Raw genomic sequence first — 17,428 nt, 5'->3', positions numbered from 1 at the left:
TCAAAAGCTGCAAGTCCGAGCTACAGAAAAGGGAGCAAAAGCAAATGGTCGCGTCCGGCACCTATCTAGTCTTCTTGTCTTCCCACCAGCGCAGAGCTATGTGCTTTCATTGGCTGTGAGCATAGTCATTGGGGGACAGTGTCGACGGCCAGCGCGGAGCATGGTGCTTCCACTAGGACGTGGGTGGGAGCCCCCGAGGCCTGAGGGCGGCACTCCGGAGACTCCGGGGCGTGTATAGCCCCACTCATTATTATGTGAGAGTGTCACAAGCGGAGACCTTCGCAGGCATGAGCCTTGCTTCATATCGCTAGACGAGGGCCCCGCCTTGCACCACCCTCGACCATCGTTGGGGCGCCCGGAAAACAGGACGATGCCAAGGGGCAAAGGGGACGCTAGCGGCGCCCTCGGCGACCACGGGCCCTCTAACGGGGGGAAGGCTCGCCAGCGCCTCCCCGGCAGAGGGCCTACCTCCGGGCGACGCCTTGCTCCGTGCGATGCGGGGAGGGGCCTTGCTCCCGGCTCCCGCTACGGAGCCCCCAGTGCACTTCCCCAGCTGGTGGAAGGGGGACCGCCGTGTTGGGGCCGTCGTCCACCGCTGTGACCTGATTTACTTGCGACCCATGGTTAGCGTAAGCCTGCTCCTGAGAGATTAGCGGTACCCTGTAGCTGTTGTCGCTGGCGTGGTCGGCGAGGCTCCCGGGTGGTTCCTGGAAGGCCTCAACTTCCAGCGTCTCCTCTTCCCAACCCGACTCGAGGAACGAGCCGGGGTCATCTTCTGGCGTGTACTCCAGGTCCATCATGGGGGCACATAGGCCTACGGAGCCGTCGCCCCGGAAACCTCGCTGAAATGCCCCGCACTCCACGCCGCCCGGCCTGGCGCGCCGCTCCGAGGATGGTAGGGCGGCATCCTGCCGGGATTGTGGGTGGCAACGCTCATGCCTGCGCCCATCGGGGAAGGCACAAGCACGGTTGAGTGTCCGGCGCCGCCGGTTGCGCCGATGCCGACGAAACCTCCTGCTGCGCCCCGCCCGGGGGCGCGCGGGCGCGACGAGGCCCACCGTGCGATCCGGCCGCAGCCTGAGGCGTAAGCGAGGAGCAGAAAGGTGGCGTACCCCTGGCTGCGGCATCCAATACCTCAGCAACGCGCTCCAGCAATGCATCTCGGCCGCTCTCCATCAGTCGGCACCGCAACAGCTCCCGCGCCACTGTGAGCGTGGCCCTCATGTTCTCTTGTTCCCGTTGGGTGTGCGGCGCCGTTACCGCGGCGTAGCTTGAGGTCCTTGCGGCGGCCCGCGCACGCCGCGGGGTAAGGGCAGACGGTGCCGGACCGCGCCGCCCGCGCCCCGCAGCGTTTTACTGCGCGCGTGTCACCTGAAGCGCGGAGTCGAGGTCTTCTTGGGCGGTCGACGCCGCCCGGGCTGGCCAAGCCGTCCGGTGGTCGGCGTTGACCCTCAGGTCGCCGGACATCGGCGCTGCAGAGTGCTGGCGGGTCTGCTGATGGAAGAGAGGCCTCGGTGCACCTCTACCTGGCGCGCCAAATGTCGGATTTTGGGTTCCGGCAAAACCCTTGAGGTTCGAACACTGGGGTGCGCACAAAGATCTCTCCTCCCCCTAGCACTCACCCTCACCGCGATCTCAAGGCTCAGCACGTCGAACTCGCAGAACAAAGGGACACAAGGTTTATACTGGTTCGGGCCACCGATGTGGTGTAATACCCTACTCCAGTGTGGTGTGGTGGATTGCCTCTTGGCTTGAGGATGAACAGTTAAAAGGGAAGAACAGCCTCCTAAGGAGAGGTGCTCTTGTGCTTGGTGAGTTTGTGTGGATGAGGATGATCTGAATAGCCCAAGATCAGTTGCCTCCTATTGTGGTGGCTAGCCCTATTTATAGAGGCCCTGGCCCTCTTCCCAAATGTTGGCGGGAAGGGATCCAACAACGGCCAAATTTGAAGGGGGACAACTAGTACAAGTTATCCTGACTAAAGGTGGTCTTCGCCTGCCAAAGGCTCTGGTGGTGACGCCGTCTTGGGCTCCACGGCGACCTCCGTCCTGCCGTCCTGCTGGTCTTGGTCTTGTTGCACTGATATGGAAACCTTTACCCGATGCCTCGGGACTCCTCGCCTGCGCTTGCCTCTTTAGCACCAAAGAGGAAACGAGGACACTATGCGTGCTGACGCCCGACTGGCCTCGGTCGTCATGGTTTGCGTCACAGAAACCTCGCGAGGTGCGCCTTGCCTTGATCTCTCCGCCCCTCGCGAGCCAGCCTGGTGAGGCCGCCTGCGAGGAGGTCCTGCGTCGTCTGCCTCGCAAGGCTTGGCCCCTCGCGAGGGTCTTGAGTGTTTGCTGATGAAGATGGGCCGTACGGGGCCGCTGGTGGAGCCACGTCGTGGGCCGCTGGCAGGCAAGTCTGGGGACCCCTGATCCCAGGACGCCGACAGGCTGAGCATGCTCGCCTTGCACAAAGCCACCACAACCTCATCGTGCGAGAGCAAGCGCTAGCGGACAACGGTCGGCAACATCAGCAGACGTCCCGGTCTGTAGTTTGACGAGGGCAAGATATCAACAACAGGTTTGCAGCCGAAGGCCTAGGTGACTCCCGAGTCATGCGCACCTTGATTGAAAATGTCTAGGCTGCGACTAGAGTGGCAGACACAATCCAACAACAGGGAGACAGAGACATCGCCGACGGCATCCGGCAGCTGTCGAATTTCCTGAAGGTCACATTCGTGCAGAACAAGATGATTCACGACTGTCTGGCTTCTCGCAGCAGAGTGCCTGTGGGAACCGAAAACCGAGTGCCAACAATAGCCTCTTCACACCCACGACAGTTGGCCAGTCGCAGGGCCGACAACTGTGTGGGGGCATGTGCATGAGCCATTTCCATGTCGCCGGGAGGACCCTCCTCGGTGGCATGAGGACCCATCTCCACGGCATCGACTAGATTCTCCTCGACACCATGATGGCGTCTTTACCACGGGGGCATAGAGATGTTCCCTGTGGCCGAGACGATTACTCTCAACGAAGGCAGATGACTCTTCCTCATCAACGTGATGATTCTCCATGCTGTCAGGATGCTTATCCCCAACGTCATGATTTTTCGCCTCGCTATCGGGATTGTTCACCCTGACAGTTGGATGACCAGCCACGCAGACAAGATGATCAACGTCATAGGCGTGATGACTCGCCCTGACATAATAGAGATTCACCTAGGATACGGGCGAATTCTCCACACCAATGGGGTCACCGGCACTACGACGCACGCAGAACCTTCGTTCAAAAGCGAGGGGATCATGCACAGGATGCAAGGCATGAACAGGAGCATGACTGACCGAGTGGATCAGGATCCTCAGGCCCATTGTTCTTAAGTCGGAAGATCTGTATGGTTCCTTTACCCTATCGATTCTGGATGGGTTCCGGAATTTAGAAGTATGATGGAAACACCAAGTTGGAAACTTGGCTCGCGGATTACCTATTGCCCGTGCAGATCAGAGGCGGTAATGAGAATCTATCTACGCGGAACTTGTCTCTTTCCTGGAGGGATCAACTAGAGCGTGGATCAACAATCTACCAGAAAAATAGTATTTACCCCTGACAAGAGCTGTAGGATGTCTTCTTCAAGAACTTCTAGGGTATGTACACGCGTCTTGGAGGTTAATAGGAACTAATGCTTTTGTGCGCGAGGGCCCAAGGAGATGCTACTTGTGAGCTGCGTTGAGATTTTCTCGAAGAGGAGAGGATTGCAGTACAGTAGAGATAAGTATTTCCCTCAGTTAAGAACCAAGGTTATCAATCCAGTAGAAGAACCACGCGAAACCTCGTTATCAGCACCTACACAGAAAAGAGCAAATACTTGCACCCAACACGATCAAGGGGGTTGTCAATCCCCTTGGCGGTTGTTTGCAAGGATCAAATTTGATAGTAATAGATAGAAATAAAACATAAAATAAAATAACGGTAAATAAATTGCAGCAAGATATTTTTGAATTTTATATATGATAAAAGTAGACCCGGGGGCCATAGTTTTCACTAAAGGATTCTCTCTCGAACAAAAAATATATGGTGGGTAAACAAATTACTGTTGAAGACGTATCAGGGGACCACTCGGGATTACAAACAGGTGGACTCCGCTAAGCAACACCGTGGAGGGTATCACAGAGGACAGAGCCATCCTGGCCTTCCAACGGGGTGTGAGGTACAAACACCTCCAGCTCAAGCTCGGGCTAACTAGGATTACCTCCATGCGCAAATGTTGATTGTTCCATTCACCTAAACATTCAACAGCGCTACCGACAGCAGGGAGGCGCACGCTGAGGTCTAGAAGAAATACATATCAGCCGCACAATCACAAAAGGAGCCATAGCGTAGTTGGGAGTTCCACGTAAGATCATCGGTGCATAGCGTAGTTGGGAGTTTTTTATGTGGGGGCGTAGTTGGGAGTTCCACGTAAGGTCATCCGTGCCTACTAGACGCTCAGACCACGGGCAGTCATCTGGACATCGCCGGCTAGCCATGCCTCGCTTGTTTTTTTTTTTTTGAGATAAGCCTCGCTTGATGCAAGGCTGTCTTTTGCCCCGGATAACATGAAATATCCATGCATCTGTTTCTTGATATAATTACAATTTTCATCCATGCACAGGCCCAACGAAACAACGGGAGGAACCCGTCAGGAGAAGGCCCAGCCCAGCAAGGTGGAAACTCAATCATGTGTGGGCTTCGACACAGATAAAAAAATCTATAGAAAAAATAACTTCACTTTAGAATGCATCATCTTGTCTGGCTGGGTGGCAACCCCTGGGTTGTCTCTTGTATAGATCGTTTGTTTGACTCCTGGTTCCGGCGATTATTTTTTAGTCTTCAGCAGACTCCCGGTTTCGTTCGTACGTACGGGACGAGCACATATATATCGTGTAGATCGTGTGTTCTAAAGTGAAGTTAGCAGATTCTCTTGTATAGATCGTGTGTTCGACTCCTGCAAGCTTCATGATCCCCTAGATGTTGTCCTGCATCACCTTCCCTCCCAACATATCTGTTGTTCTTCTCTGGCGGACAAACGACCAGTTTGCTGTTGCGGCGATGCTGCGAGATTCTGATGGTGGTGGCGGCGGCGGTCAGGAAGCAACACCTCTCGGTATACCAGCCAACAACGAGATTTTAGCTTGGTTCAAGAACCAACAAATCTCTCCCCTCACCCAAAGGGGAGGAAACAACATTTCACAAGACGGTAATTAAAAACAACAAACAACATACAAGAAAACCAAGCCAAAAAGCAACCAACCAAATATAGAGTTTACGCACAGCCAGCAGGCCATCCATGACACACAAGTATATAGTGTTGATAGACAAAGACATCGACACACAAGACAACAAGTTCCATTTGCAGGGTGGTCGCGAGCCCGGAGTGCCGAAGCAAGAATCGTCATGTGATTCCACGCGCCCCCTCCAAAAGCCCAGCAACTGCTGAATGCTGACTACATCTTGAGAGATACATCCCCCGCATCATGCCAGATCACACGGGGCTATGCTCTTTTGGCTTCATTTACTGCTACTTAGGACCCAAGGCTGCAATCTGCTGCTCCAACTACATCAAAAGAAGAATATATTATTATGACAGGGCTACGAAGTACAGTGCTGCTTAAGTGGGTACATGGCAAAGTTTAAGTTGAGCTGGGAAACAAGGATATACAACTGCTTTTTTTGAGCTACTGTATACATCTAAAGAAACATTGTGACAAAATTAAGGCAGAAACATTCAACGACCAAATGGGACTTTCGAAAACCACAAACTAAGTGCTCCAGAAACCAAAAGACATATTGCTATAAAAATTTCAACAGTAACAAGAATAAGATCAAGGTTATTATTGTTTTTTTATCTTAAGCAATATATGACCAGTCTATGTATTTACGATACTTGTGAGAAGTTGGAAGTCAAAAGCCAACATAGACACATAAGATGCTACCTGCATAATGGCCTGTAGCCTGCCGCGCACATCATCGAACTCGTTCCTAAGAAGATTCAATGCCGTGAGACACCTGAAAAATGCAAACACACCACACTGTCACATTCTGAAGGGGTTAAGCAAACTGAATTGAAATGCTTCGGAAATTGTAACCCGTTGTTTGAGAAAGGACCCTAGCCATCTCAAAACTTAGTTGTGGTATAAACAAAAGTCTAGAGTAACAAGTTACATGAGAATTATCAAAGAGGCATATATTGAGATAAAGAAGTGAGTTATATCAATCACCTGATTGGAGATGAAGTGAACAAGCATGTTAGTTCTTATGAACCTTAGATTAATATGAGCCAAAAATATTGTCATAAAAGACAAAATAAGCTTGCAGGTTTCACAGAGGGGATTTGATAATCACATAGAGTAGAGAATAATTACTGTGCAACATATATAGTAAGGTATCAAGAACTGACCCTTCTTTGCTTTTTGCCGCGTAGAACTGGCGAAAGTGCTCGCAGGCAAGGTTAACTTTCCAAGCACCAACACTGATACATGCCAAAAAGAGCAAGATCAAGAAACTAAAAATTTCTCAAACTTAACAAACGCTAAGGAATGTTGATTCACATAAGCATAATTGCGGTGTTACAATAATATTGGGGGACACAACAGAGTCGGTGATGAAAGATGGACAAGACGAAGGCGACTGCGGAGGCGACTGCGGGCGTCCCAGGCGCCGACGGCGGCGATCTCGCGCCTGGCCTAGCTCCCGACGGCTCAGCTCAGGCCTTGGTGGGAGGCTGGTCGGCGGCTGCCTCGCCGGCGGTCAGGCGGGCGGTCGCGCCTGCTCCGGGCGCGGCCAAGCGGCCGGGGAGTCGTTTCTGGGTCCTGGCCGATGAGGTTTCTGACGACGATGAGGAGGTGGAGTCGCGTGGCGAGGCGGGGTCAGGGGCGGGCGGCCGTGTGCCCTGCTCCTTTGGCGACTTCGTGTCGCGCGCGGAGGAGCTCGGGGGCTCCTTCAAGGCCGGACGCCGGCGCGCTTTTGCGCCCGGAGGTCATGGCCCAAGGCGGACCGCGCTGCCAGGGGGCAGGGCGCCGCGCACATCGCTGCGGGGCGAGGGTCGAGGTAGCCCTGACGCGTCCGCAGCGGGGCTGCTCCTGCAGCCAGCGCAGCCGCTGCGCTGCTCGGTGTGGGCGGCCCCCGCGGCCACGGCGGCGGCGGCGGCGGATCCGGGCGGAGCGCAGGCTAGGGTTGGGGACGATGTGCCCGGGGCGCTGGTGGGCCAGGCCCATCGGGGCGTCTGCGGCCCAAGTGCGGGACTCGTGCGTGCGGAGGCCCAGCCTAGGGTCGAGCCTGTGGCGCAGGGAGCCCCGCTGGCCCTCAGGTCACAGCCTGGCCCACTGGTGGAGGCCCAGCCCAGGCCCGCCCGTTCTGCGCAGCCATATAAATGGCTTTGGCTTCCCCGTGGAACCCTAAACATTGCGTTAGGTTTTCCGGCCTCCATTTCGGAAGTGCGGCGCTTCGGCCACTCCGCCCGCTTTCTCTCTCCCAATCCCTCACCCTCTCCTTCCCCACCTCCTTTGGTGAGATCTTTCGCGGAGGTGGTGGCGATGGGCTCCAAGCAAGACCGCCGGGGGGAGAAGCCGCCCATGGAGCCGCCACGAGATCGCAACATTGGGCGGGCCGACGACGAGCGCGGCTGGGGTCCGCCGCCCGCCTGGTGGATCAAGGAGCAGGAGCGTAAGAAGAAGAAGAAGGAAGAGTACAAGAAGCGCGGCCTCGAGCTCAAGCGCAAGGGGCAGCAGTCCGCCGCGGGTGGCGACCGCGTCGGTGACCCCTCTGTGAAGAAGCAGAAGTTCAAGCCTGCGGGGGCGGCGGCTCCCAAACCGCCCCTCCCGCCCAGATCTGCGGCACCGGGCTCGTCCAAGGGCACGGAGGAGGAGCCGATCCCCATCGAAGAAGCCGACGGCCCGGAGTGCTTCAAGTGTGGTCGTGCGGGTCACTTCCAGAACCTCTGCACTTTCAAGCCGCTGTGCGTGGTGTGCACCAAGGAGGGGCACACTTCGGCGCAGTGTCCGACCCGCGGCAAGCCCCTGCTCCTCCAAACCATGGGCCACGCCATATCTGGAGAGGGTTTCTTCTGCCTCCAGTTCCCGGAAGAGACGTCGGAGGAGTCGCAGGTTCTGAGGGGAGTCAACTCGGCGGTGCTCTCCATGCCCTCTGGTGCGCTCACGCAAGAGATCCTAGAAGTGGAGTTGCCACACCTCTTTGATCGAGACTGGGACTGGCAGATTTCTCCTATCCACGGCGGCGCGTTCCTGGTGGTGTTCCCAGATCCCATTATGCTCAGGATGGCTACGCGGAGCGGCAAGCTCTTCCTCTCCCTCAACAACCTCATGGTGGACATACGTGATGCGGTTCTCGACGCGCCCAAGGGTCTGGCCATGCCGGAGGTGTGGGTCAAGCTGGGTGGTGTCCCACCCAAGCACCGACGCTCCGACCGGCTCATGGCGGCCACCACTATGCTCGGCCGTCCCCTGTTGGTCGAGGAGGCGTCCTTGACCCGTCCAGGGCCGGTCCGCATGCGCTTCGCCTGCCGCAATCCAAGCAAGCTCCGAGGCCAGGTCCAGATTTGGTTCAACGGCGAAGGCTTCAACATCTCCATCGAGCCCGAGCTTCCCCCGGAGCAACTCGCGGCTCCAGCCCTCCCGTCCCCCAACCCCCCTCCCCCCAACCGTGGCCAGGACCCGGATGGGCCAGGGCATGAAGGCGACAAGGATCTTGATGCTAGTATGGAGGATGACTCCATCGATACGGCGGCGTGGGAGAAGCTGGGCATCACCGACAAAGGCGGGGCGGCGGACCAAGTGCAGATGCCAATGATGGAGCAGCCCCTGGTGGGGGGGGGGGGGGGTCCGTGGAGCTGGAGCTCTCGATCCCAAACCAGTACGGCTCCAACCTGGGGTCCGTCACGTCTCCTCCGGCGAGGATGGCGGCTGGGGTGGTTTCAGACATGATGGTGGAGACGCAGGACGATACCCGCACCCCGGGTGTGGCATCGGCAGCCTCGTTGCCTCTCTCCTCGCGTTCCCCGAGCCAAGGCGGCCGCAGCAGCAACAAGCTTGGCGCGGTGAAGCAGCTCAAGAAGGTGGCGGTTCGCAAGGTCACCGCGGAGGCCGGGCGTGCAGCGGAGCTCTTAGGAGCCGGCGACGCCGCGCCAGGCGGTGATGGCTCTGGTGGTGCCTGTTCCCGGCCCGCCCGCTCAGGAGGCGACCAAGACGGCGTCCTTCCCGAAGGCCAAGCGCTCCAAGGCCGTGGTGGAGGGGCAGGCGGCCCCTGTGCGGGTCAGCGCTCGGGCCAAGGGTGCCAAAGGGAATCTTCCGTCTCTCCAACGTGCCCAACTCCTCCAAGCACAAAAGAACCTCGAAACCTCAGGTAATCCCTTGCCTCGTTTTACGATTCTAGACTCCTTTTCGGATGATCACTTGAGCGAGGTCTTGGGAGAGAGTGGGGTTGAACCGATGGGTGAGGGAGGGATGCGCGAACTCATCTCACTGGTGCGCGCGAAGGAGATGGCGCAGGCGGCGCTGACAGCGGCGGCTGCTCAACACGCGGATCGTCTGGCACTTGAGGCTGAGCCCTCGACGTCGCTAGCGATCCGGCCCGAAGGGGAGACAACAACAGGGGTTGCTGCTCCTTCCTCGCCTCGCTGCGGCAAGGTGAGGCGTGTGGCCAAGGCGATCACCTCAAGGGGGGTGCGCCTGCGCAATCGCGTCATCTAGATGCGTGCGCTTCTTTGGAACATCCGTGGCTTCGGTCACGCAGGGCGGCGCACCCAACTTAAAGAGTATATTAGGAAAGAAGCCGTCGATATCGTCGGGCTCCAGGAAACGATTAGAGCAGAGTTTAGGCACCATGATATCCTAGCCATAGATCCCCTTGAGCGCTTTATCTGGCACCATAAGACGGCAACGGGCCATTCGGGTGGTATGTTACTCGGGTTCTGCCGCGCCACATTCGAGGTGCTGACCTGGGAGGTCGGCATCTTCTTCATTGCTGCCAACATCCGCGTGCGAGCGTCGCTTCGCGAGCTTGTGATCGTGCAAGTCTATGGACCAGCAGATCACTCACGCTCGGTCGAGTTCTTGGGAGAACTTGAAGCCAAGGTGAGGGAGGTTTCGGTAGCCCAACTCCCGTTATTGGTGGGAGGTGATTTTAACCTGATTCGGTCAGGAGCAGACAAAAACAACGATAATATCAATTGGCCAAGGGTGGCTATGTTCAACAATGCTGTTGCATCTATGGCACTTAGGGAAGTGGCCAGAACTGGGGCAAGGTATACTTGGACTAACAAACAACTAGCCCCGGTGCGATCCGTCTTGGATCGGGTTTTCATGTCTCCAGACTGGGAAGTGGTGTTTCCACTCTGCTCACTCCTTGCAGAAACAAGGATTGGTTCGGACCATGTGCCCCTCATCTTTTCCTCAGGGGAGGACAGGATTCGCCGCAGCCCGCGGTTCTTCTTCGAAACCGCGTGGTTTGAGGTCCCAGATTTCGACTCCATCTTTAGGGAGAGATGGTTGCGAAGCGTCCAACTCGCAGGCCAGCAACGTGGCCCTATGGAGTTCTGGATCGCTGTCGGGGGCCGCCTCCGCGCAAGCCTAAAGGGTTGGGGCGCGAACCAGGGGCGTGCTGACAAGATCCTCAGGGAGAGGCTTCTTGCTGAAATAATCGTCCTTGATAACCAAGCGGACACTCGTCCTTTCTCAGAGCAAGAATGGGCGCATCGATACGCCTTGGAAGGGCAAGTCGAAGCTCTGTTGCGGGCAGAGGAGGAATATTGGAGGCGCAGGGGTGGTCTCAAGTGGACGCTCAAAGGAGACGCGAACACTCAGTATTTCCACGCGTACGCGAACGGCAGACGTAGGAAATGCTCAATTCTTAGGTTGCAGTCGGAGCAGGGGCTTCTTCTACAACACTCGGAAATCACCCAACATATCTACGACTTCTACATAAGTCTGATGGGGACCGACGAGGCACAACAAGCGCGCCTCAGCACGGAGGTGTGGCTCCCGTACCAAAAGGTACTACACAGCGAGAACGAAGAGTTGGGGCTCGCGTTTCTCCCTAAGGAGATTGACGACGCTCTCCTAAGCATGAAAACTGACACGGCTCCGGGGCCGGACGGGTGGCCGGTGGCGATGTTTAAGCGCTTTTGGCCATTGCTCCGCGGGCCCATCTACGAGGTGTGTAATGGCTTCATGCGTGGCTTCGTGGATATTGCTAGGTTAAAATACGGCGTCCTATCGCTTATCCCAAAAGTGCCAGGGGCGGACAACATACGCCAGTACAGACCTATCGCGCTGATTAATGTTCCGTTTAAAATCTGCGCCAAAAGCTGTGCCACTCGGCTCTCGCCGATCGCCCACCGCACCATTAGTCGTGCCCAGTCGGCGTTCATTAGGGGTAGGAACATTCTGGAGGGACCTCTAGCGCTGCAAGAGACCCTTCATGAGCTTAAGCGCACACACGAACCAGCGATTCTACTTAAACTAGACTTTGAGAAGGCCTACGACAGAGTTAATTGGGACTTCCTCAGGCAGATCCTCACCAGCCGAGGATTCTCGCCGGTACGGTGCACCGAGTCTTGCAATTGGTCTCGGGGGGCCAAACTGCGGTCTCGGTGAATGGAGAAGTAGGGCACTTCTTCAGGAACAAGCGTGGCTTACGCCAAGGCGACCCCATGTCGCCGCTCTTGTTCAACTTCGTCGCTGATGCGTTGGCAGCGATGCTGCGGAAAGCAACGGAGGCAGGACACATTAAAGGGGTGTTGGGACACCTCATCCCAGGGGGGATTTCGCACCTGCAATACGCAGACGATACGCTACTGCTGTTCCAGCCCGACCTCCATAGTGTGGCTACGGTCAAAGCCTTACTGATTAGCTTCGAGCTTATGTCAGGGCTTAAGATCAACTTTCACAAGTGTGAAGTGATGCCCATGGGATTGGAGGCGGATGAAGGTAGACACATCGCGGACCTGCTCAATTGCAAACTTGGCAATATGCCGTTTACCTACCTAGGTCTCCCATTGGATGCCAAACGCATCAAGATCGACGGGTGGGCGCCGCTCTAGACCAAGGTGGGAGAGCGGGTCAGTCCGTGGAGGGGGAAGTTCCTCTCCTCTGCAGCTAGGTTAGTGCTCACGAACGCGAGCCTCTCCTCGCTGCCGCAATTCGCAATGGGTTTGTTCCTCCTGGCGGAAGGGGTACACGCCAAGATGGACACACCGCGGTCCCGTTTCTTTTGGGAAGGCTCGGGACCAAAACGCAAGTACCACATGGTCAAGTGGGCTGCGGTGTGCCGCCCCAAGGATCTGGGAGGGCTTGGGATCACAAACACCAGAATCCAGAACGTTGCACTCTTGTGCAAATGGATCTGGAAACTCTCGCAGGGAGCGACGGGTTTATGGGTTGATCTGCTGCGGGCCAAGTACTTCCCGAACGGGAATTTTTTCGAGGGCGTGGCGAGGGGATCCCCTTTCTGGAACGATCTTCAAGCGGTACGGCCAGCTTTCGCTCTGGGAGCCAAGTTCTCCATTGGTAATGGACGCTCGGCTCGCTTCTGGCTGGATCACTGGGTGGGAGCCCATCCCCTCTGGGTCGACTTCCAGAACCTCTATACCCTGGCTGTCAACCCGGAGATCTCAGTGGCCACGGCGCTTGCCTCTTCCCCTCTGGCATTGCATTTCCGGAGAGAGTTATCGCAAGTAGAACAAATACACCTAACGGAATTGCTTGATACCATTGCGCCGGTCACGCTGTCGCCGACGGTGGACACAGTCACCTGGGCCCTCACCCCGTCTGGCAAGTTTTCGGTCAAGTCCCTTTACCGTAAACTGTGCCAGGGCCCATCCTTCCAGGTGCCAAAGGGCTTGTGGAACGCGCGCCTTCCGCTCAGGATTAAGGTGTTTTTCTGGCAACTGTTCCGCAATAGACTGCCCACTTCGGCTAACGTCGCCAAACGCAATGGGCCGTCGACTGGTCTGTGTGCGATATGTAACGTCCTGGAGGACGCGACCCATGTTTTCTTCCAATGTCCTCTGGCACGTTTTGCTTGGAGCGCCGTCCGTGCAGCAGCCAACTCCTCCTGGGATCCCCGGTCAGCGTCTGACCTCGCAAGCATACTAGGCTCGTTTCACGGTGGCAACAACCGAGTGCTCTGGAGCTGTTTCGGCGCCTTGACCTGGGCAGTCTGGCTCACTAGGAACAAACTTGCTATCGAGGGTATCTTCCCATCTCACCCTGCTAACATAATCTACAAATGCAACCTTCTTCTGCAGCAGTGGAGTCCGTTGGCGAAGCGCAAGGATGCTGAAAAACTGAATCTCGCCCAAGACCGCCTTCGTCAGATCTACGTTTTGGCTAGGGAGCCATCTGCCACCTCTGCACCGTGAAGTGGCCCTTTTGTCTTGCGAGCGAGCCTGCGTGCTCTATGCTCTGCCTCCGGGCCTGTATTTTGCCTTTGCTACTGCTGGCCTGGTCTAGACTTGTGCGCCTCCGAGCCGTCGTGGTCTGAGCCTCCGTGCTCTGGTTCGAAACTTATGTCTGAGCCTCCGAGCTCGTGTTCGAGGTCCTAACGTTGTCTGTTACGCTGCCTATGATGTGGGCTTTATTAATTTAAAGCCGGACGCTCCTAGCGTCTTCGTTCTAAAAAATAATAATATTGGGGGAGTCATTCATCATGGTTATTACCACGATAAATTGTTTGATAAACCGGAAAAGAAAACAACATTGTTGGCCTTATGTGCGATAGCAGTTAGTAGTGCTAGAGATATTTATAAAACGATAAAATTTCCCTGGCCTAACAGGATGAATATCGGCATTTCCATTTGCACAGAACACAACTAAACTCGTCTTTTGGAATTATGGCTAAATGACAACACAAACTGCACAAGGCGCATACCCACAACGTATACACACCCACGCCGACAGATCCAAACAGAGACAACATCAATGTATGTAGCGGAGAAACATCCATTGGCGTTACATAGAGCAGGAGATCATTAATACGCTGTCGAATATCACATTCAATAGTATGAGAAATTTCCACAAGACGACAAAGTTTTCCTAGACAAGTTTTAGCATTGCCATTGGCAGGAATGCCGACAATTCCATCTTATGAAATATGAAACAGAACTAAACTCAGCTCTTCTATTTATGTGTATACGACAACCGCAAACGACACAACACCGACACATCCGAATAGAAATGTGGACAGACGAGGAAAACCGCCACCACCGTTATCCTGAATAGCATATCACTAGTAATAAATATGATGGCTCACAAGACGACAAAGTTTCAATTTCTCGTCGAGCCATAACATTGCCGTTGGATGAATACCAGTACCCCCATTAGGTGCACAACAATTATTTCCTTAACGAGTATTAGCATTTTGCCATTGCCAGGAATGCTGACAATTCCGTTATACTAAACCCAGCTCTTATATTTATGCGTATACGACAACCGCAAATGACACAGCGCCGACACATTCTAATAGATTTGTGAACAGACAAGAAAAACCGCCATCGCCGTTACGCTGAATAGCATATCACTAGCTAATACCAGGAAGGCTCGCAAGATGGCAAAGTTTTAAATTTCTGGTCCAGCCATAATAACATTGCCGTTGGACACTTGTACTTATGGCTACGCAGTAGCGCAAAGCCGCAAACAACACCTACCCATGACAAACACATCAGAATCGATGCAGTGGGGAAACAAATCACCTGCAGCTGCACGCCTTGAGCTGGTGCACCAGTTCGCCCACCATTCCGAAGTCGACGATGGGCAGGTTCCTGGGAATCAGAAATCAAGCAGAGGAGACGAAATCAATACCCAAGACGATCGGGATAAGGAGAGCAGAGGGCTTGGGCACGGTGGTACGGCACGGACAGAAGGCTGGTGATATCGTTGAGCATCCTGTCGGCATCGCGGAGGAAGATGTTGATGACCTCGGGGACGAAGCCCTCGTCCTGTGGCGACTGCAGCTGTTGGTAGTACTCGTCCAGAATTCCTTGGATCCATCAGGCCAAGTCAGCAAAGACAGCCATACTGCGATGGATCCGTCGCGCTTCTAGAGAAGTAGAGAGTTGAGGGGAGGGACGACTCACCGTGGCGTACATGTAGCTGATGTGCTCGTTGAGCTGGCTTCTTAGCGCGGCGGCCGACATGGCGAAGCGAGGAGGTCCGGGAGACAGAGGTCAGAATTCGAAGCTGCTGGCGGAGTGGACGAGGACAGGAGAGGAGTGCAGGTCACGGAGGCTCTTTCACGGAGCCTTTTGGTAGGGAGTGCTCGTTAAACTCTACTGTGCTGGCCGCTATCAATGAAGAGCTTGGAGAGGAGTGCAGGCAGGTCACGGTGGCTCTCTCACGGAGCCTTTTGGCAGGGAGTGCTCTACTGGTTGGCCGTTCTTAATGAAGAGCTTCAAGTTGAAGATGGCGTATGTGCGTGTGCATGCAGCTACATTTTGGTGGATGAATGGATGGATGCCGGGCCAGCAAGCGACAAGTTGACCACGACAGCGTCAGCCAGGCAAGCAGATGCCAGAAGGGTTTGACCACTCGTTCGGCCCTTAGCCCATGCCCCACTGGTCATTGACGGAAGGGAGTGTCGCTTTTGCAATGCATAGCCCCTCACTAAATAGTAAACTAGATCGGGATCGTGCCTTGGCGCGAGGGTGTCTGTCCCAACGTTTTGGTCAAGCAGGTAATACTAAGTACTAAGTCCAGTAGTAATCTTGGTTTAGCATATACATTCATACAGAGTAACAATACAATGAAGATTCAGTACAATAATGTTCATCTAAGGTTGTTTGAATTTCAATTTCACATGAATATATATTTACTAAAAGACTTCCACTATTTGCACCAGAAGGCATCGTAAATGCTCCTCCAATGTGTTCTTCATGCCGATCCCTACAGAGAAGGAAGAAGGGGAACATGCGATCAAAGAGCACTACAAGAAAAATGAGATACTATGACGAAAATCCTCGTGACGGAGATGGACAACATCATGGAAATACCTAATGTGTGATGTTTTCGTGGGTGGCGTCACTGATTACCGCAAATCGGCGACGATAGAAGTCACTAAGTCGTTTCAATCTTTGAGCGCACATGGCTACCAATTTCTACGACGGTTTGGTAATTTCTTTGACGAACCTAATAGAGTCGCTGAATATTACGAATGTGTTATGATAAAATTTTCTCAACTAGTGTCTACCGATAGGACCCGCCATAGCTGCTTCATGGCTTATTGAGCGGTAGGACCTGCATACCAATGTTGGCAGTAGGACCCACCTTGTTTTTTTAGAGTCTAGTGAGCTCTATAATTATTTTCTTCCATCTAATATAGATAGGTAATAGCCAGTGAAAAACTTATTTTGTTCCATCTAAAAAAGTAGATAGTGGCCGGGCAAAAAGAAACTTGAATCCATGCATTCGTGAGCTGATGTTATTTCATTCTATTACAATAAAAATGGAAATATAAGTTAACAAGTAAAAGTTTGGTACACGGAGTTTGATCCCGGGACCATTATGGTCTGAGCAAACGGCGGTGTTAATAGGCTAGAATTTTATTTAGATACTATATGCATCCGAAAAATAATATTATGGTCATTGACAGAAGGGAGCGTCCCTTTTCAATGCATAGCCTATCACTAAAAAGTACATTGCATACATATACAATCGATAAAGTATAATCCTCTTCCCAGCTCTGCCACCTCCTTTCTACAGAGTATGCTCTACTTGAAAGAACATATTTATCAATAAATAACTGCATTACTATATTCACTATATGTTAGTTTTGCTAATGCATATTCTTGGCATGTTGATATCTTTTACCTCGAAAACATATATACATAGAAAAATATAAATACATAATAATGTTGGTTTGTGCTAAAACAAGGAAAGAAATCATGATTTCATCAGATGCAAAATGCCAAATCAATTTGTAGATTTTTAGCGGTATTCACATCGGACGTGGACTTTAATTTGGGACATGGTTCCACGGGAACCCCCTGCGAATAGTAAATTTGGAAAACATACTTGGACAAAAAATCTGATTTTTTTGGAAGATATGTAGCCGACCGATATACTCGCGTATGAAGCTTCATGATGAAATGATATTCATAGTATTCTGAGCAAAAATGACGAAACGATGCTATAGAAAAGGCAACTGCTAGGCGTCAGCCGGAAAGGATCAGCCGCTTCGCCAGCTGTCGATTCACCCTAATAAGAAGCCGTTTGATCCTCCTATTGACTTGACCATGCCATCTCTTCAATCCCCACGTACGCAACATCCGCATAAGTTGCAAAAAAAAGCACCTGCATAAGTTGCAAAGCAGAATCCCCGATTCCCGACCCATGCCCTCGCGTAGCTCCAGTGGGGGTATCAGCTTGCAGCGACAGAGCATGCTGTAACATAGCATC

At 53.7% G+C, this 17,428-nt stretch overlaps 1 protein-coding gene across 1 annotated transcript; it reads right to left on the bottom strand.

The window, feature by feature from the left end:
* Window positions 1–5,130: 5,130 nt before the first annotated feature.
* On the bottom strand, window positions 5,131–15,504 carry LOC123493500 (histidine-containing phosphotransfer protein 2-like). The gene is made up of 6 exons (XM_045227204.1): window positions 15,112–15,504; window positions 14,894–15,014; window positions 14,728–14,796; window positions 6,421–6,492; window positions 5,957–6,029; window positions 5,131–5,577 (listed from the first exon to the last, which is right to left on the bottom strand). Exons 2-6 carry the CDS (start codon window positions 14,917–14,919, stop codon window positions 5,542–5,544), a joined length of 276 nt encoding a protein of 91 aa, XP_045083139.1. The 5' UTR covers window positions 14,920–15,014; window positions 15,112–15,504; the 3' UTR covers window positions 5,131–5,541.
* Window positions 15,505–17,428: the final 1,924 nt, after the last annotated feature.

Source organism: Aegilops tauschii, chromosome 4 (genome assembly GCF_002575655.3).
Source record: "Aegilops tauschii subsp. strangulata cultivar AL8/78 chromosome 4, Aet v6.0, whole genome shotgun sequence".
Taxonomy (NCBI): Eukaryota; Viridiplantae; Streptophyta; class Magnoliopsida; order Poales; family Poaceae; genus Aegilops; species Aegilops tauschii.
The sequence above is the reverse complement of the archived record's forward strand: the minus strand, read 5'-3'. Positions and strand labels throughout refer to the sequence as shown.

Bases quoted from the DNA above. Each gene is read 5' to 3' on its own strand.
- LOC123493500 (XM_045227204.1), bottom strand. From the start codon at position 14,919: ATGCTCAACGATATCACCAGCCTTCT. The intron at 6,030-6,420 runs GTCAGTTCTTGA...TGCATTTTTCAG, and splicing joins GCGGCAAAAAGCAAAGAAGG to GTGTCTCACGGCATTGAATC. The intron at 5,578-5,956 runs GTAGCATCTTAT...CTTTTGATGTAG, and splicing joins GGCTACAGGCCATTATGCAG to TTGGAGCAGCAGATTGCAGC.